The sequence below is a fragment of the Mandrillus leucophaeus genome, unplaced genomic scaffold (assembly GCF_000951045.1).
Source record: "Mandrillus leucophaeus isolate KB7577 unplaced genomic scaffold, Mleu.le_1.0 Scaffold60, whole genome shotgun sequence".
NCBI lineage: Eukaryota > Metazoa > Chordata > Mammalia > Primates > Cercopithecidae > Mandrillus > Mandrillus leucophaeus.
In genome coordinates this window covers 5,714,102-5,734,685 of record NW_012106475.1, presented here as the reverse complement: position 1 = coordinate 5,734,685, position 20,584 = coordinate 5,714,102, and the positions used below count along the sequence as shown (strand labels likewise).

The following is a 20,584-nucleotide window of genomic DNA, read 5'->3' as shown; positions in this document are numbered from 1 at the left end:
CCTTGAACCCAGGTCCAATAAGATGGTTGTATTTTGGAGCACGGTAAGGCAAGACATGTCACTAAGAATTGTACAGTGTTAAAAGATGAGTTTCAACTCAATTATAAACCAGCTGTAAAGTAATTTGCTTTTGTTGGGAAGATTTTAAAAGAGACAGAGAAATGAATGAAGAATGAGGCTGTTTTCGTAAATGGTCTTATAAGCAGCCAAAGTCACAATTATGTCCAACTGGTACATAATTTATAATAAAAGGTGGTATTTTAAGCTTTCTTAAGTGTGGCATTAATTGCAATTGAGAAGTGAGAAACAAATCTGTTTTGAAAACTGTCTTTTAGAAGAATGAAACAGCCTTTGCCACCCCAAGGACAGCGGCATACTTCATCACCAGGTTCTCCATTCCAATTTAGAATACAATGGCATTATTTATAAGGAACTATCATCAGGAGAACTGAAAATTCCTGTATTTCAATTAGATACAGAGGATTCCAAAGGACTAAACTGCTTTCCAGAGTATCAGTTGCAAAGCACACTTCCCAGAACCAAAAATGGGGTTCTGAATCTAATTCAGTCCTATGGAAAAATGCAAGAAATTCCCTGGGATATCACGCATGTGTCAAAATTTAAAAGAACAAAGTATCTCTCTTTTCTGGGCTCTGAAACCTATCATTATGCCTCTCACCTTGGATTTTGTAAAATTTACCCAAATATGGTCAGGTATGATTACCTACCTTGAGAACTTTGTCCTGGAAATGCATATTCTTCTAACTATTTTTGGAGAGGCCCAGATGCTCTGGGTCAGGAAAAGCAGAGACAGAAAAACCATCTTTCAGTAGACCAGATACATTTCCTTATGTGATCCTTTATGAATCATTTTCTATTAGTGTTGAATTTTCAGTATCATAGGCATAACTTTAAGACTCATCATGACCCTTGGAGGAGGCAGGAGGTATCTAATGCTGCTTCATAGCATTTTCTGAAACAACTTTCAACAGTAATTTTAGAGAGAGAAGCCACAGAGGTACTAATTGTAAAGACTTAGAGGTCCTCAGCTCTAAGTCCGTAGTTTTAGAGATGACAAAACTGAAGTTCAGAGAGGCTAAGGGACATATCCAAGTTACACCACGGCTGTGGAGAGATACAATAGAGACTCAGGTAGGATCAATTCCTGGCGGATAAAATTTTGGGGTGATGAGACTATTGCTGCTCCTTTGTAACCCAGAAATATACAAAAGGTAAAGTTTATGCCACTGGCCCCAGAGCACATTCCAGTGGTCTCAGTGGGGACCAAGGTTTGTGTAGAGGACCTAATAAACCTCAACTGTGTTAAGGATAAATCTCTTCTTCTCTAAATAGAGTGGTTAGTTTATGTAGTGGTTAGGGATTGGAAAGGCACACACATCACTGTCCTCCTTGGAACTTTGGCCAGAGGGATTAGATGGGCTGAGGTGTTGCCTATAGTTGTTCTTCTGACAGGTTCTTTGTTGCTCACAAGGTCACAGCATTTCTGGAGGTCTCAGCACATCAGGGTGCAGTACTTATGCTGGATCAAAATCACTATTAAATATGGGCAAAGGAGCTGGGCACAGTGGCTCATGCCTGTAATCACAGCACTTTGGGAGGCCAAGGCATGAGGATCACTTGAGGCCAGGAGTTTGAGACCAGGCTGGGCAACATCGTGAGACTCTGTCTCTATGGAAAAAAAAAAAAAAAAAGCCAGGTGTGGTGGCATGCCTATAGAGCCAGTTACTTGGGAGGCTGAGGCAGGAGGATCACTTGAGCCCAGGAGGTCAAGGTTACAGTGAGCTACGATCGTGTCACTGTACTTCAGCTGGGCGACAGAGTGAGACTGTCTCTGGAAAGATAAATGAATGAATGAATAAATAAATAAGTAATTGCAAAAAGATTCTGGACAGATGCATCTGAGGCCAATTTGCATTCAGACAAATGGAAGCATAATTCTTTTTTTTTTTTTTTTGGAGACGGAGTCTCACTCTGTCCCCCTGGCTGGAGTGCAGTGGCGCGATCTCAGCTCACTGCAAGCTCCGCCTCCTGGGATCATGCCATTCTCCTGCCTCATCCTCCTGAATAGCTGGGACTACAGGCGCCCGCCACCACGCCCGGCTAATTTTTTGTATTTTTAGTAGAGATGAGTTTTCACCGTGGTCTCAATCTCCCGACCTTGTGATCCGCCCGCCTCGGCCTCCCAAAGTGCTGGGATTACAGGCTGGAAGCATAATTCTATATTCTGTCTGCACCATTAAATCTTTTCTGGGTAGTTTCCTTTGATGCACAGAAGAAGGAGCCACCACACTGAAAGGGGCAGTGTGATGCTGAGAGTCTAATCAGGGAGAAAGACATTTTAATCTTTATGAGTAACATTGTCTAGGCCCACTTTTTAGAAAGCAATTTTTAAGATGTAGTTTCAAGAATCCCAACCTATTTGTCATTAGATAAAACAATCCTGAAAAATGCTGGGTAGATGGCTTGAGAGCCAGCCTTCTTTTCTTGAATTATTGCTGACTACCTTCTCTCCACTTTCCCTCCCAGTTAGGACAGGAAGGGCTGGAAAGCTTCTGTGAATAAACGGCTCTGTCATGTCAACCCAAGCAGGGCTCTGAGTGCCAGATCTCATTTGGTAGTAACTTTCAAAGGCCTCAGAGATGTAGCTCTGATATTCCTTTTCCTTCCTGGGCAAATCTTGTCACTGCCAGCCAAGAGCATCCACTGGTATCAGTGGGTGAAGGGCCTCTCTAGGTGACCTGCTCATCTGGGATGGGAGGGAGCTGGAGGAAATTTCTGCAAAGACATGAAAATGGGCACAGGACCTGATAAAGAGCTTGGATATGATGCTAGAAATGACGGCCACTCCCACATCTTCTTAAAGCTGGAATGCTTTTTTTTTCAAAAAAACTTTTTTTTTTTTTGAGATGGAGTTTCACTGGAATTTCACTTTTGTTGCTCAGGCTGGAGTGGAATGGTGCAATCTTGGCTCACCGCAACTTCTGCCTCCCAGATTCAAGCGATTCTCCTGCCTCAGCCTCCCAAGTAGCTGGGATTATAGGCGCCCACCACCACACCCAGCTAATTTTGTATTTTTAGTAGAGATGGGGTTTCTCCATGTTGGTCAGGCTGGTCTCGAACTCCTCACCTCAGGAGATCCGCCCAACATGTTGCAAGTACTAAAGTCCTACTTCTAGCTGGGATTTCTGGATGAGCACTTGAGGCAGCTACCCAGTGCTGCTTCATTTTGACAAGGTGTTTTCAGTCACCTTGCAGACAGACTTTGGATAGTTTTCCCTCTCTTTCCATTTGGTTGAGTGCAAATAGCACTTTTCTAATGTTAGCATCACAGCGGACTGTGCTGAGCACTGGGGGCTTAAAGTCCTGGATCTAACATATTATTATACTTAATCTCTCAGCAGCTCAGTTTCCCATAAGTAGAGAAAGATGACGATAATAATACCTTCCTCATAAAGTATAGTACTAAGAATAATGGGCCATCTAAAAATATTCACAGCCGAATCCCCAGAACCTGTGAATACGTTATTATCCATGGCAAAGGGGACACTGCAGAGGTGATTACACTAAGGATTTTGAGATGGGGGAATTATACTGGATTATCCAGGTGGGCCCAAGGTAATCACAAGGGTCCTTATCAAAGGCAGCTAGGGGCTACATGGTGGCTCATGCCTGTCATCCCAGTACTTGGGGAGGCCAACGGAGGAGGATCACTTGAGGCCAGGAGTTTGAGACCAACCTGGGCAACACAGCAAGACCCCACATCTACAAAAAATTTTAAAAATTAGCCAGACTTGGTGGCACATGCCTGTAGTCCTAACTACTCAGGAGGCTGAGATGGGAAGATCCCTTGAGCCCAGGTGTAGGAGGCTGCAGTGAGCTATGATTGTGCCACTGCACTGCAGCCTGGGTGACAGAGTGTGACCTTGTCTCAAAAAAAAAGGAAGGTAGAAAGGTCAGAAAGAGATTGGAAGATGCTACATGTCTGGCTTTATAGCCACAAAGTCTATTTAAATAGACTAAATAGATAGAATTTGTCCTACAAAGTCAGATGTCTAGCCCCTACCTAAATAGACTTTGTAGGCAGAATCTATTTAGGTAGGAAGAGGGAAACTAGAGAAAAATAAACAGAAAATGTCTCATCCTGTTCTCAACCCTGTATGATTTTTTTAAACAGGAGTACAGCTTGTCTCACACATAGCATAAACCTCAGAACTCTGAGTATTAAGATGGTCTTGTTGTATAACGTTTTCAACAGATACTCTTTTGCAGATGGTTTCGAAGACTGTGGCACAGCCATGATGGCTATTAGATGAATTAATTTAAAGATATACATGGCCAAGTTTTGGGGCTTGAGGGCTTTATTTTAAAATTTCATTAAAATTCTTAATTGCTTACAGTTATATTTCATCTTAAGTCAGTATAATTTAGTTTAGATATGCAACTGGCATTTTTTCCATGGGTGTCTTTGATACCTCTCCAGGAACTTTGCTTTCAGAGAACTAACCACAGTTGAACTCATATAATAATGCATTCTCCTTTCCTTTTCTCTCTCTCTCTCTTTTTTTTTAAGATGCAGTCTCACTATGTTGCCCAGGCTAGATTCAAACTCCTGGGCTCACAGGATCCTTCCGTCTCAACCTCCCAAGTATCTGGGATTACAGGCATGAGCTATGGCACCTGACTCCTTTCCTTTTCTCTTAATAGTACGTTCTTTATAATTTCCATTGAATTTAATTTGTACTGTTTTCCTAATTCTCCTATAAAAGTTTTATCTTCCTGCTAATCCTTTTTCCCTTTTTTTTTCAGTGTTTATCACAATGTGTAAGAATGGAACTATTTATATGTTTATTTCTCTAAGGCTTGTCTCTTTTTCTAGCTTGTAAACTCCAGGACAGCAGGGATAACATCTGTTCAACACTCTATACCCACAGCCTAGTGCACAGTGGTCACTTATCAAGCACTGCCCAATAAATAGACAGATAAATTTGCTTTTGAAGAAAAATACCAATCAGAATTTATAGTAATGTAGACATTTGACCTCCCCTGCATAATGTTGCCTTTAGATCCATAGGTTTTGTGAAAGCTCACAGAGTACAGAGCATAAATGATGAGCAATTTAAACCTCAGACTAAATCCATGTCATTACAAGTTAGACTTCTTACTGCATATGAAATTTTACCCTTCTGTGATACAGAATTTTTGTTTTGAAGTTTGAAAAGGGATTAACTCTTGCTAAGAAGAAGGTGACAGATTTTGTTACACTAGAAAGCCAGAATGCACCACCCCACCACCCCCAATACCAGCAAAGAAAAAAAAATCTCTAAAGCAAACCTTTCTGGAAACTGTAGGAAATAAGATTAATAAAGTATAAGTGCAGTGAATGTACCAAAACTCTGTTAATAGCATTTTTCTCACTGATTTCTAAAAAGCAAACGAAAAAGAGATAATTATTTAATCCTATAGGCTTTCTCTATTGTTACAGATTGATCAAATCTTTTTTTTTTAAAATAAGCTATTCACTACATCTTTTCTTGCTTTCTAAATCTTGTCTCACTGGATGTATTAGAATGAGGGAGAAACAAATAGAACAAACCAAAGTTATGGAGAAAGTATGTGTGTGAACTTTATTTCATTATGAGAAAATTACTTCTGTGCAGTAACAGAGAATACTGATATCTATATGATGATAGGCTTTTCTTTGTATTCAGATACATACCTTATATTTGTACACAATATATAAAATTCATGGAGGAAATTAATTTCTACAGTACAGTTTCTTTGTTGGAAGAGAACTTGTTCCGTTTGTTTCATCTAGAAAATGACCCCAGTTCTGTGACTGTGGTACCAAGGATCGCAGTTCCAATCCTGTAATTTATTAAATTAGACACCATAATCTTATGAACATTAAGATAAACTGAGGCGCTACATCCTCCTGCAGGATGAAACGAGAGACATAAGTGCTCAGGCTGTTATGCTAATAACTGATTTTTAGCAGAATAGTATGATTCCCATGATGTATTATGAATAGAAATAGTTTTCCCGTAGATCTGATAACACATATTAGCAACATTGCTACAAATTTCTCTCTGCTCTGCAGGCATGCACTTCACTCTTCAATCAAACCACCTTGTACACACATGGGAAATGAGGCCATCACCAGCAAGGGCCTTCTGCATTGCATCTAGGAAAGACTCTTGGAGGGCTTTAGCAGTTAGCATGGTATTTTGAGAAAAGAGGCAACTGCTCTCAAACTGATAGGTCCTCCCTGAGAGAAGTTGCTAAAATGATAATTCTGGGGGAAGCTGTAGCTGCCACATCACTGTACTCCAAACAGGAACAGGTCATGTGGGCATTTTCCCTCAGCATATCCTTCTCTTGGAATAGCATCATTTAGACTGACAACTGCTCCCCAAAGCACTGTTTTCATGGCTAGGGGCCTTTCATCCTTGCTGTGGGATTCAAAATTGTGCTTGTTTTTAACCATGTGAAGCATTTTAGGGTGACTGGCACATGTTGAGGTTTGTGGGAAGTGGGAAAAAACACCACCATAGTTCTTTTAGCTAACATCTTGAACTTGAACAAAATCAACATAATTAGTTCTGCAGAGGGAAGTTATGGAGAATCCTGGTGAAGTGGCGGGTGACTTCTTTGATTAAAATGACACCCCAAAGTGTCAGAATGCTTTGGCACCAGCCACAAATACCTCTTTGTAGGTTTAATTTCATGTGTCTTGTTTACTCTTAACATGAAAATGTTAAAAGCCTCAGAGGTTGTATCTGGTCATCAAATTCAAGCCTCTTATCTGAGACACATTACATGTCTCTGATGACCAAAATATTTAAAGTATAGCTAAGAAGCAAAAATTCTCTAGAGATGAACTTTGTACGGTGGCTCTAGGCAGCCTAGCCAAGATTGGAGGGGCTGGCAAAGATGAAAATGGTGGGTAATGCGAAGTTGCTGGTCTCTTCCTGTTTGGTGCCACAGGAAGTCTCAATCCTGGTGCTGACGGCCTCAGTTTTGGGTATGAAACGGAGGCGGTCTAAGTGGGTAAGCCAGGAGCGGCCAACAGACTCTCTCTGAACAGCTCTAGCACCCCACACCCATTTGAAACACATTCAGTCATACAAATCCACAGCTGGAAAGAACCTAGGTCCCACCCTCAGAACAAGCAAGTACTACAGAGTAACTTAGAATAATCTGGGCAAAACTGGCACATGATGTGTATTGGTGGAGAATGGGAGCCTGCTCTAGAGCCTAGATACATTCGTCTTACACACCGGGGGCACATTCAGGCCTTCATTTTTCAGCTTCTTCAACTGCAGCTTAGTTAGAGTGTTATCAAAGGAAGCCGCCGGCCCAAGCCATTTGAACTGCCGATGTGGAATCTTTGGTTTGATCACATCCACATACCATAGGCTCTCTAAAGGCAGGAGAGGAACAGCGGCTCTGTGCAGAATGCAGAGCGAGTCATGGAAACACTGCAGGAATGTGGGCAGTGGTGGGGTTACCTCCGGGCTTGCCAGCCACTTTAGATGCCACGCAGTTCTCGCTCTGAGGGATACTGCTGAAGGGCCTTACCCTCAGACGTTTGGAGGACCAGGGTCTTGCTGTACGGGCTGACTCCTGTTTTGTTGAAGGCCTTGACCCGAGCGTTGTATGTGCTGTTGAAGTGAAGACCATCCACAGTGCACATCGTCTCTTTCCCCACATACACCTCCTGAGAGTCAGCAAAGAACAGGACAGCACTTAGCCTGCAACCTTTTGAGGGGCGAAGAAGGCAGTGTCGCTCAGTGGTTAGGAGCAAGAGCCCTGGTGTCATTCTAATCTGGATTTGAATCCTGTGAGATATTGGGCCACTTAATTTACCTTTTTAGCCTCAGTCTCCTAATCTGTAAAATGAGATAACAATATCCACCCTATGAGGTTGGTGTGAGGATTACTTAATGTTGTATATGCAGATTAGCATCATGCCTTGTATTTAGCATGGGCCAGGCAGCTAATGAATGGTCGTTATTAGCAGCTAGGGCTTAAAAAAAATAAAACTGAGAGCTTATAGTTCAGATTACACTTATTAACTTGGCATTGATACAGTATATGACCCCTACTGAGCTCCTTATCCATAGTATGGTTTGTAAAAAACATGTTTGAAACCATGAAAACAGGAAGGTGGTCTCTGTCCTATGTTTAGAACTCCTCTGATGACTTCAGAACTGTCACAAAGATTACACTCCAAGCCACAGGGGGATAGATTTTCATCACAGTACAGAGGGAAGGCGGAGGAAACAGGGAAAGGAGGAAGAATGACATTTCAAAGGCTTAAAATAAATCCTAGCATAATGTGTCTTTAGCATAGGTTAGGCATTTGCCTCCCTCTTCAGCTGTACACACTGCAAAATTATGCTGATGTAATGAATAAAAATAATTTGCATTCAAAACACAGCCTTAAAATGACAACTCTCTGGTAGGATACTAAGAAGACCGGGATCTTGGATCGCCCATCAATTCATTACTCCTGCTGGAATAACAAAAATCAGAATATTATGCCCTCTCATTCAGTGCATCTCAAACTTTACGTGCATATGAATCACCTGAGGATCTTGTAAAAATGCAGTTGCTGATCCAGTAGGTGTCTGGGGTGGGGTCTGGGATTTTGCATTTTTAACAAGTTCCCAGGTGAAACCAATGCTGCTGGGGGAGGACCGCACTTTGAGTAGAGGAAAAAGTCAAGACAAAATAAGAGAATTAATTTATTTAAAGAATTGGGAAAACCAGGAGAGTTACTTTCCCAGGAGAAAAAAAAAAGATAATAAATGGCAAAGAAATGCTCTGAAAATGACACAGGAACTGAAAAGGCAAAGTCAGGAATGAGAAACCGACAAATAGACAGGATTTTACACACATACAACATACACTGCAAAAGACATGAAATGGAACCTGAGGCCCTTATCTTGGAAAGAAAGAAATTAGATTTTATCATGCCAATAAATCAACATATATGTAAATAAGGCTTCTCTATCAAAAGAGAGAACCTTTGTCCTTGAGAACTGTAGAAGACACGGTCCCTGCTCTCAAGTACTTAAACCTACTGGGGATCAAAAACACATTCAGGAAAAGGGGGCCTTGAGAGGCTTTGCTCTTGAAAGCTAGTGGCCCAGGTTTGGCCATTGGTGACCAGAAGAAAGCCTCATCCTCATGGGCCTGAGGTTTTTTTAGATAGGGTCTCCTCTTCTTCAGTGCAGGAACTGGCCTCAGTCCCCAGAAGGGCTGCTCCCTTGGGAAGCTCCAAGCATCAGAACTTCCAGGCAAGACTAGGGTGGAGAGGATGGAAAGTAAGGTGGCAGGGAAAGGATGCATGAGAATGAAACTCTGTATGAGAGAGAAGCAGACACATGCCAACAGGTGGTGGCACATGAATCATCAACCTGGAGGTACCACAGCCGTGTCTTACCAGGAGGCCATTCTGTCCTGCCTTCAGAGGGCAGCATGCAGCATGACCTTCTCAATGGGGATAGGGCTCCCTTGCCTTGGGAAGGTAGCAATCTTCTGGTACCAGTTCTATCTGGTGAAAGGCCCAGAATAAAACTACAGAACTGGGGAAACCTTTGCTAGAAAGGCTTCTTAGAATAGGGAAGCTGTAACAGGAGATCATGTCAATTAAGAGGAATGCCAATCAAAGACATTAGAAGCTGTGGATTGTAGAAATAAATCTTGGACAACGGTTAATTATATTATTAGCAATAAGCAATGATGGTAATAATAATAGCTAATAATGCACACTTGCCATGTTCTAGGCAGCACGCTAAGAATTTTGTATGAATTATCTAATGGACTCTTAGCAACAAGGCATGAGATTCACGCTATTGTTATCATCCCTCTCGTTAATAAATGAGGACCTGAAGACTCAAAGGGGTGATAATTAGGCATTGTCCACATAGCTAGGGTGGAGGAGACCAACTTGAATGCAGGCAGTGTGACTCCAGTACTGCATGTCCTGTCTCTTAAGAAGGGTAGGGCAGTTTCAGAGACTGCTCCATCCACCTTCATGGTAGAGGGAGAAAGCAGGCTTCAGGTATGGCCTGTCCCCGGGAGAGACGGGGAAGCCTGAGACTCCCTGGCAGGTCCTCTGACAGATCACTGGTTTGGGTTAACAAGTACGTAGTGGGCTCTCTACTGACCCGGAACTGACCACCGTTGCCGTCATCCAGCTCCAGAATGTATCCATCGGCGGGCACCGTGGACAGAGGTGGCTGTTTCCAGGACAACGTAGCGCTGTTGTTGTGGGTACAACATTCCTCCAGCTGTAGGATAGGGGTTGCTGGGACTGGAGAGGAAGCTAAACAGAAATTAGTGTAACTGGCTTCTGTTAAGCTGCAGATATTCCAGTATCTTAGAATGACAAACATCCCCCTGATAAACACGTGGTTAGAAGTAGCCAGCCTGGGGTGCACAAGGGAACTGAACAGAATCCTTCACAGAGTCCCCAGGAGTCAGACTGGCTCCTGATTTGCGGTTAGGCCATTTCCTAAGCACACAGTGGCCCTTCCCACCTTCATTGTGGCTGTTGGAGGGGAGACAGGCCGATTCACAGAACTGCTCTGTTCTCATCTCCTTGAGCACTGAAGACATTATCCCTAAAGGAAATGTTTACATGGAGGCTGGGTTTCCAGTCCAACTCACTAAAGCCCATTTAACTCATAATGTGCCTGAAGCTGTGCTAATTATTTTATCATAAAACTTATTCTGAGATTTAAACCCAAGTTAATAAACCAGAGACTGCCTATTCTGAGAAATAGCTCTGAAACCACTACATTTCCAATATTCTATCATTTTTTTTTTAAAACCAGTGATTCTACTCCAGGTCTTGTGCACGTAAGTAGCTACAACAGTGGATTTTTGAAAATTTGGTTCCCAGTGAGATCACAGTGATCTTTCCATTTCAAAACTTCCAAGGGACGTGACGTCATTATCTCAAGGTAGCTATACCTCAAAAACAGCACTAGGTCAAGTTGACTCATTTTCAGGTATAGCACACCCACTGTGAGCCTGGCATGTGGATTAGGGGCCTGGAGCATGACGAGGAGGCTCAAGATGTCTTTGCAGCCGCGTGAGAGTCTGTCATGCTGTTACGAGTCATAACAGCCCCCTCCACATTTTATACTGTGACTCTTTTCTAGTACTTAAAACTGCAAATTAGTTGAGCCTTCAGACACACATAGAAATATTAGTTACTGAATAATCCCAGTTCTTCATATATAAACTTAATATATGCACTTGGGAACCATGGTTTATTTTTATTTTATTTATTTATTTATTTTGAGACAGAGTCTTGCTCTGTTGCCCAGGCTGGAGGGCAGTGGCGAGATCTCAGCTCACTGTAAGCTCTGCCTCCCGGGTTCACACCATTCTTCTGTCTCAGCCTCCTGAGTAGCTGGGACTACAGGCGCCCGCCACCATGCCCGGCTAATGTTTGTGTGTGTGTGTGTGTGTGTGTGTGTGTGTGTGTGTGTTTAGTAGAGATGGGGTTTCACCGTGTTAGCCAGGATGGTCTCAATCTCCTGACCTCGTGATCCACCCACCTCAGCCTCCCAAAGTGCTGGGATTACAGGTGTGAGCCACCGCGCCTGGCCGGGAGCCATGTTTTTACTAACTGTTTAAAAAATTTTTTTCAGCACCAAAACATTGATTTATTATTGTTATTATGTTAGCACTTTAATAACAGGAGAGAACAGCTTGGACCATATCCAGGGACATTTAGATGAACAAATGTTCATCATGGAACACCTGGTATGCTGTACCAAAATTGGACTCTGTGTCTTGTGCACTGACTTAAATCTATGCCTTGTCAGTCATCCCAACCAAAACAGTGTTTAATTTTACAGCAGTTTAGAAAACAGGTTCTATGGTAGATAATCTAGAAAACAAAAGCAGCGACTGTAACATATGAAATGCAAAGGTGAAGCTGATCAATTGTCTTATACTTAAGAAAAGACTGTAGACACTACAATAAAATCATGTCTGAGCTACTAAATCAAACACAGCTAAATCAAAATTCATGCCTGTTAAAACTGCAGGCAATCGGTTTAGGAGAAGAAATCATGTTTCAAGTTTCAATGGCACAGGATTTGGGTGAAATCTCATCAAAGAGCTACAGCTACTGCAGGCTCAGAAGCCCCAGAAATCCATATTTGGAGAAAAGGAAATAAACTCATTGTCTTGCTCACTAAATAAACTACAGGACTGGTTGGAAAGAGATGGACACAGAAGACATAACTCCTTTCAATGAGAGTATCTAAATATAAATAGGCATCACCCAGGAGTTGTAACTACAGGATTAATTTTAGGTCATTTTAATTACTAGGGACTTTCCTTTTTATTTAAAATTTGTTTCCTTTATTAAAATGCATTTTTAACATATTTACTATGGAAGAAAAATATAACAGGTTTAGGGAAACCATTCTTCAAAGGGCTTGTGGAGACATGAATGATTCCCCCCAGGGGGTATTTATTCTTAACTGTCCTTATTAGTTAGTGCCCACCATGAAACGATTCCTTATGCTCTTATTTCATTAGCTCCATATTAGTCTTTCTTTTTCCCTTTGTTCATGTTTCAGGCAAGTCTGCATTTCATCAATTACAAAAATCAAAGAGTAAGATCACAGATGGTTTCAACTTAAATCATGCAAATGCTTACAACGTCTCTGATAAGAAACTCAAATGTACCTGTGTAGCCATAGGTATAATTAAAAGAGTAACTGAAATACATGATGTCATGTGTAATTAAAACATCAGAACCTAATTTATAAGTCCTTGGTGGATACAGTTTAAAAGACCAAAAGAATATAAAAAAGGCTAGACTCAATAATCTTCAGATCTTGATATTGTCCCAGATTTAGACAAATTAGCAAATGGACAAAAAGGCAAAGGGAGTGGAGAGGAAAAAAAACACAGAACTAACCCAGAGATATTTGCATCTGTCTAAATTTATTCCTCCATGTGCTGAGAATTAGTTTTCCCTTTTCCTTATTTACCCCCAGTGATGCTGTACATAAAAGGTAAATGTGCCAAAATTACAGCCTCATTAGCAGAGACTCAGGCTGACATTCTAGAAAAATATATTTTATAGTGGGTGTTATGTTATCCTATTTAACTTCATTAGGCACAAAATCAATGGTCTACTAGAAATCCAAAGTACTTTCCAATTAATCTATCTTTTATGATTCAGAAAAGGATAGCATTACAGTTTCTGCACTAAAATCTAAGGAAGAGCATTGTATTTTACTGAAACTCCTGTTATTGGGGCTTTCCTAGCTATCTTGATTTTTACACTTTCATGATCATTCTGGGGCAGCTGTTGTTCTCTCCTTAAGAATGAATTTCTCCTGACCTGATCAGGGTTCTAGCATTCATCCTTCTTTTAGCCTGTAAAATCAAGCTTTAGGCTAAAAATTCTCCTCTTAAAATACAAGGGGGCAGCTATTCTTACTAACTTCCTTGAAGAGGTCTGGCAGAACTGCGGTTCAAAATTAAATTTTCCAGCATCATCTTCTTATATCAATGTTTTCAAATGTCTTCCCTTTTTATTTCAAATTCTATCTCACATTTTGTTTATTTATTTATTTTTTTTTCACGAATCCTTCAGATTGTGAACACTCACAACCATCCAGAATTCCTCTGTGAAAGTACACAGGAGTGTGGCGGGGAGAAGTGAGAAGAGAAGCTGGGTTCCCGACCTCAACAGGGAACACTAATCATCAGGGATGCTTTCAAGCACTTTACTGAATGCTAGAGAATGTGGTGAGAGGTTTACAGGTATTCACTCATTTAATTTTCACAACAATCCTAGAAAGAAGATATTGCTACTATCTTTATTGTGCAGCTGAGGAAATGGAAGCACAGTAAGGTTTTATAGCTAGTAAGTGGCAGGACTGGCATCTGAAACCAAGGAGCCTGGCTCTGGAGGCTGTATGCTTAGCATTGCATCATACTGCCCCTCTCCAGTCCAGTGTCTAGAAATAGTGTACTGGAGGAAAGCCTCCATGTCTAATTCCCAAAGTTTCTTTCTGTTTCCTATAATGTGAACAATAAAGATTCCCCAAATAAAGATTCTACCTTCACAACTATGGTGGTTGGGAATGCAATTTTACTGCGTTATCTTCTCTGAAGGCTCATTTGTAGACTGGCATTCCTCTTTACGTGGCTGAACAATACAAATGGCATCTGAGAAAAGTTTAGACTTTAGAAGAACTACAAGCTGTTTCTGGAAAGCTATTATCGGTACACTGTTAAAGATAACCCTGAACGCATGTTTTGAGTCCATGCATTTCAGGCTATCAGCACGAACAGATTACCTGCAAGCGTGTGTGCTCATTCCTTCCCCGCTAACCCTCTGGCAGCTTTCCCCCTATGATTTATAGGAGACTCTATTCAGATCACACTGTCCTTGCCCATGACCTTGGTGCATACTCAGGGCTTATATTCAACTTGTGTCAATAAAAATAAATACACCCTTACGTGAGTAGAGACACTTAAAGGGATTAACAGCCAGTGGTCTATGTGCTAAAAAGGCTTGGTGAACTGTTAGGTCATTGTTTCATCCTAGTTCAGAATGAACAAACTGGCATTTCATTTCAGTACCATGACTCATGAATTTTGGGATTCTTTGTGTACTTAACCAATTTTGGGTTAATATTTATTGGGGGAGGAAGTAGGTATCTGAAATCTATTCTCAACCAAACAGTAAAGCCCTTGGCTGACTAAGAAGAGACTTAAAATTTCCTTCCTATAACCTGGAAAAGAGCTGATTATACAACCTTAGAATTAAGTGGAAAATGTTTTTAAAATTACTCTCTAATAAAAATAAAAGACAAAGCTTAATATGTTGTTTTCTATAAAAGAAAAGTCTAAAAGATCAAACGCCACTTCCAGTATTCTGGAAAGAGGGTAAGATGATTTTCTAATCAAAATAAAACCAGAAAATGTGCCATTACAATTTAGGGATATTTGAAAAAAGGTACCAAATAGATCTCCATTGCTTGAGGGTGGTGTGGAATCAGAATGGGCCAGTTAAATCCTTAGCTAACAAGAGAGTAAAACTTTAGATAGTGCATTCTTGCTGAATAGCAGCTGGTCTGAGTGTAAATATGTAAAAGCCAACTGTAAACCTACTTTCTTTGGTATCAACAACAACAATGGCAACAACAATGGCATTTATGATGAGCTTTTGAAACCAGAGATGTTTGATAAAATTCTGAGTCAAGAAGTAAACAGATATTTTAGTTATCATTTTGAGTCAGATCTTTAAATGCATACTTTAAGTGAATTTGAAAATATTTTAACTTCCTCCTGTAATCAACTTAGCACAATTGGAAAATATATATTGAATTACACATATTGTTAGTTTCACAAAGGACAGATTACTTTAACACCACTCCAAATGCTACGGTCTTTGAGGTGCAGTTTCTTGACGTATTTTTTACTGACAAGTTGTGAAAGTGCAGTTTATTAAACTGACTAAGAATATCTTTAAAAAAATGAAAAGATTAACACCACAACAGGAAGAGTTGTGTATATATTAACAGATATTACAGAGGCCAATAGAAGTCTGAACTCCAGCCAATCAAGTTCTATTGTGTCATGACCTTTGGCTTTTTCTTTCCATCACAAGCATCTGACAGATGAAAATTATTCAGATTCTAAAGAAGACTAGGCTCTCACTGAATTAATTAAACTCAGTGAGCACAAAGCAAAGCATATAAATTAACCAGGCAAAGTGACAATAATCAGAAGTAAATTAAATTAGACAAAGTGTTAAAAAGAAAATGAAAATGGAAGACTATAATCCAGTATTATACCAAATGGCCTGTTAGGTTAACTTCGTGAATCATTGTTCTGGTTGTTGTGTGGTTTCAGATGGATTTGTGCTGGGAGAGTGTTCTGCGTTTTGGCCCTGAGAGTACTTGGTATTCTCTGCTGTGTGTGCAGACTTGAACAGACTGGACAAACAGCCTTGTCCCTCTTACTTTTGTGTGCAGTCCTAAGTGGCCAAGTGACAGTGCTTTAGAAATGTGGTCTGTGATGCAGAGAGCATGAACTCGCAGTTCCCATACCCAGTGAAGGGCCTGTTCACTCCAGCTCAATCTTTACCATCCTGCCAACTGGCCTGGACTCCACCGTGGGCAGATGGACATGACTCAGGAGGGCAATGAATGGGGGAGGAGAGGGTTTTGACAGCTGATTAAAGCATTTCAAAGCCCTGAGGCTTTTACCCTCTAACTGCCCCCTCCTCCTGCCCCTCACCAAGGCTAATTGGGTTAGCTCATTTTTTCCTCTACCACCAAAAGTCTTTCTATTGCTCTTTTGTGACATATTTTTTCCTCCAAGTTACTTGTGACATACCTTTCAGTGATTTTTATCTCACTGAAAGAATTGAGAACAGAGAGAGGCTGATCCAGGGGGATTTATCTGGGGCTCTATATTTTATTAAGGATGGGTTTATTTTACAGGCTACCACATTGGTATTAAAAATATTTTTTTAAACAGCAAGAAAGAATTGCTGCAACAAAAATGTAGATTTGTTAATATTAAGAGATGAATTCACTTATTCTTTGAAGAAGCTGCTTAGTGTGGCACCAGCTTTACAGCACAAACTAGAAGTTGTAGGAGCTGATTCTCTACCCATGCTCCCTGACTTTGAATCCTGGCCTTGCCACTCACTAGCTGTGTGAGCTCAGACAAGTAACCAGTCTTCCTGTGCCCCAGTTTCTTCAACTGTCTACTAGGGTTACGAGAATAAAATGAGCTATACGTAAAACACTTCGGAGAATGTCTGGTTTGGTTAGCACTCAATAAATGTTAAACATTTTTCTTACTGTAACAAAGCACACTTATTTCCAATCTATGCACTACTTCAAAAATTTATGAAGGCATCTTCCCAAGGCAACACATATTAAACCCAAAAAAAGGAGAAAGTTCAAAATAAAAGAGAGCAAAAATCCATTAAAAGGCTGAGAGACGTATACGTACCAAGTACAGGAACACATTTAACTGCCTGATGTGGACCCTAAGTAGACAGCCCTAAAACTTACTGATTTATATAATCTCTCTTTGATAAAAGGATGCAGGTATATTTTTCTTAAGAAACAAAACTTTTAAAGCACTGAATGCTAAGAGTCATTTACTACTTGGATGCTTAAATCAGGAGTTGCAAAGAGCAAATCAATTTCAATTTAAAAAATCAGCAAATGACAAAACTATAGAGATGGAGAAAAGATTAGGGGTTTCCAGAGATTAGAGGTGGTGGAGGGGAGGGGTATGACTTTAGAGGTGTGACAGGAGGGAGATCTTCGTGGTGATGAAACAGTTCTGTATCCCGATGCAGTGGCGATTATATGAATCTGTACATAGGATAAGATGGCATAGAACTATACACACACACTTTTCAGTGTCAACTTCCTGGCTTTGATATTATATTATAGCTACAAGATGTAACCATCAACGGAAGCTGGGTAGAGGGTGAATAAAACTTCTTACTATTTTCGTAACTTCTTGTGTATTTCAAAACAAAAAGTTAAAAAGAAATATTTTTCAAATGGGTATTACTTACACTGCCATAAAAATGCTGTTGCATGGTTGGCTTGATTTGTTATTTTTCTTTGAAAGAGTTGTTTTCCTTAAAATATTTTCAGCCCCCACCCAAAATCTCAAAGAGATCTTGCCATATCCCTTAATCATATAATCTAATTTTAAAGTTTATATTAAATTTCCATTTTCCTTCCAGGCTTGCGTTTTTCTGCCAGTATTGGCAGGCCAACTGTGATCCTCTCAAATTCCCACTGATCCATGCTCAACCATTTGCTTACTATCTCTATCCATGTGGAAGCAGTCATTTCAATTCTGGACTCCTCCGATTTATATCAATATTTCTGGATTCCTTTCTGTACCAAGATTTTATTTATGTATAGTGATGATCTCTTTCTCTCTCTGCCTTCCTCTTTTCATGTCAGCTGTTCTCTGGTGCTGAACACTTGAAATCTCTTAAGACTCTCAAAGAGGCAAGCATTGAGTTGATCTGAATTTATCCAGCTTGCTGAAAGGTAGGTCACACATTTATAAAGAGACATTTTCATTACATAAGTTAGGAGCCACTCCAGATTCTTGTAACATTAGCCAAAGGGGTACTGATCCTGCTTCAAGCACCAGCATCCACTCAGGATGTTGCTTTCTGACTTGGGGGATGCAAGGACATACCTTTCACCTGCACGAAGTCGAGCTGGTGGATGGATTGCAGCAGAGGGCTGTTGTCCAGACTCAAGTCAAAGTCCGTGGTCATCCTTGGAGTGAGTGTGCCTTTACCCCACTGATCCTCAGTCAGGTGCACTCTCCTTATAAGGGCGTCAGAAATCTAATCAGATAAAAAAGACCACAGCCTAAGAAATACACCACCACAGTCAAAACACAACACTGCCCCTTGGCTCTCCAGGAGCGTTACTCCCAAAATGCCTTGAGAACTCATACCCTGACTGCTTCAGTGCAGTTGGTGAGGAACACCCCATTAGGACTAGGGTGACTCATAATTTATCAAGCAAATCTGAACACTTTTGTGAGTCGGGGGGCACTATAAGAAATTAGAAGGTGTTAACTGATTTAATAGACAAATCTGAATATATGATCATGCTATTTATGATAGATTTACTAAATGCCAACAACTTTAAAGGATGATATGTTGGAAACTAGTTAATTTCTATTAGAATCAGTAGCTCAACCCTTCTAATTTAAAGTGTGGGTATCCTATCAAGACTTGGAAATGAGTTTCATAAAATAGTTTAGTGAGGGTGCAGATGGAATTTCTCACAATTTAAGCACATCACCTTCATGTGATTATCACTGTATTCTTTGGTAGAAAGCTCTTTCATTTCTTATACTCAATCTCTCTCTGTCACTCTTGGCCAGTTTAGTAGAGTGTGACTTGGAAGAGATCTACATGTTCCTTAACAAAATGTTCCTTATAATTGGGATCAAAGCTTAAGTAAAATCCAGCTTACACCATAGCATCTCACTAAAACAATTAACACTGAAGAATAAGAAATCTCTGCATTTGAGAAATCACTGACTTTCTGGCCAGTAGAAGGTGTCAAGAAGGTAGACATCTTACAAACTTAGACACTTAGACATCTGACAAAACTGTCCAAGAGATATTAATGAATAAGGACCGAATTCTTGGGCAAGGCAATAACTCCACTTCGAAAGAACTTACAGATAATTATGTTTTCATGATTAAACACAAGAATAAAAAGAAGCAAAAAAGAAAAAAAAGGCCATGCACCTCTCAAACTTGTAGTACATGGTAGCAGTGACTTCTGGGAAGTCAGTGGAGTTTATTTAGCAGGCACTTCCGTGTACACTGCAGTGTGAAGGTAGGTTCTGTTACTGAGGGACCCAGGCCCAGCCAGGGCTGTTGGAAGTCTGACTTAAGCATCCTAGACTATGTCCTATGGGACATTTAGAATCTGAAGCAGAAACTAGTTAACTCTTACCTGCAAAAAGCCACTAGGATCATTTTCCTTAATCACCTCCAAGCAGTACTCCATGAGACCTGTGGTCTGGCGCAATTTCACTGTGCAGTGAGAGATCTGATCTCGAACCACCTAGGATTAAAAAGACAACAGAGCGGTCCAAGATGGCAGAGGGTAGAAGAGAAGCAAAGTGGACCATTGGAAAGCTTCTTCAAACCAGAATCCATTCCATCCTGGAATGGAACTAAATTTATGAGAATATTTTCTGGGAATGTCTGCTGTGGATAAGGACTCTGGAAGACAGATGTGATAAGATTCTCAAAGGAAATTGGTAACTGGATCCATCAGAAGGGAAGGCAGGTAGATTTTAGAACCCTAGATCTGGTGACCTTGGTGCATCAACGAACACCTTCCAAAGGTCCCCCTGCCCTGCGCTTTTCTGTGAAGCTAACTCTCCTGTGCGGTTTGCCGGGGGTCTGTGGAGGAGCTATAGCTCCCCAAGATGTGGCTGCAGCTGTGCTTGGTGACACTGTCCACCTTCAGTGCCCTCTACGTTACTTTTAAAGAGCAGACATCACCATCTGAACCCAATTCCTTTCCCTTCCTGCCCCTCCATGCAGCCAATTGTTCTGCATCTTTTTCCCTGCGCTGTTGGTGGGGGGACTTGGAGGGCCAAGGTGGAGCTTGGGAGAGAGAATGAGCTAATGACAAGCTGGAGAAAGAAGACGGATGCATAATTAAGTTTTAAGAATAACCCACTGAAACCACTGCCTCTTTCGGAGAGCAATTGTAAAGGCTGCTCATTTGCCAAGCTGAGTCTGCTTTAACCTAAATAGGCATCTCTCTGAGCAAGCGGTTTTTGCTTCTAAGAAGCTGTCTGTGCTTAGTGATGAATGCATGACAGTCCTTGAAAAGTTTTCTTCTTCAGAGGCATTTGTCATATGTGTCCGCTGCTCAGTAACCCAAATCTTGAATGCCTATATGGTTTTTTTTTATTTCCAAAGATGGGGTCCTGCCATGTTGCCCAAGCTGGTCTTGAATTCCTGGGCTCA

At 40.8% G+C, this 20,584-nt stretch overlaps 1 protein-coding gene across 3 annotated transcripts in view; it reads right to left on the bottom strand.

Annotated features, from left to right (window-relative positions):
* The window catches only part of TRIM9 (tripartite motif containing 9), a 115,375-nt gene that overhangs the window by 15,511 nt on the left and 79,280 nt on the right, over window positions 1-20,584 (bottom strand). Inside the window, exons 4-8 of one of the 3 annotated variants that reach the window (XM_011999743.1) lie at window positions 19,554-19,664; window positions 18,268-18,421; window positions 17,544-17,549; window positions 10,197-10,342; window positions 7,600-7,738 (exon numbers count right to left, since the gene is read on the bottom strand). In XM_011999743.1, the coding sequence (XP_011855133.1) occupies window positions 7,600-7,738; window positions 10,197-10,342; window positions 17,544-17,549; window positions 18,268-18,421; window positions 19,554-19,664 (556 nt within the window). Of the gene's footprint in view, window positions 1-7,599; window positions 7,739-10,196; window positions 10,355-17,543; window positions 17,550-18,267; window positions 18,422-19,553; window positions 19,665-20,584 lie in introns of all 3 variants that reach the window. The other 2 variants (XM_011999742.1, XM_011999741.1) reach the window with 2 other exon arrangements.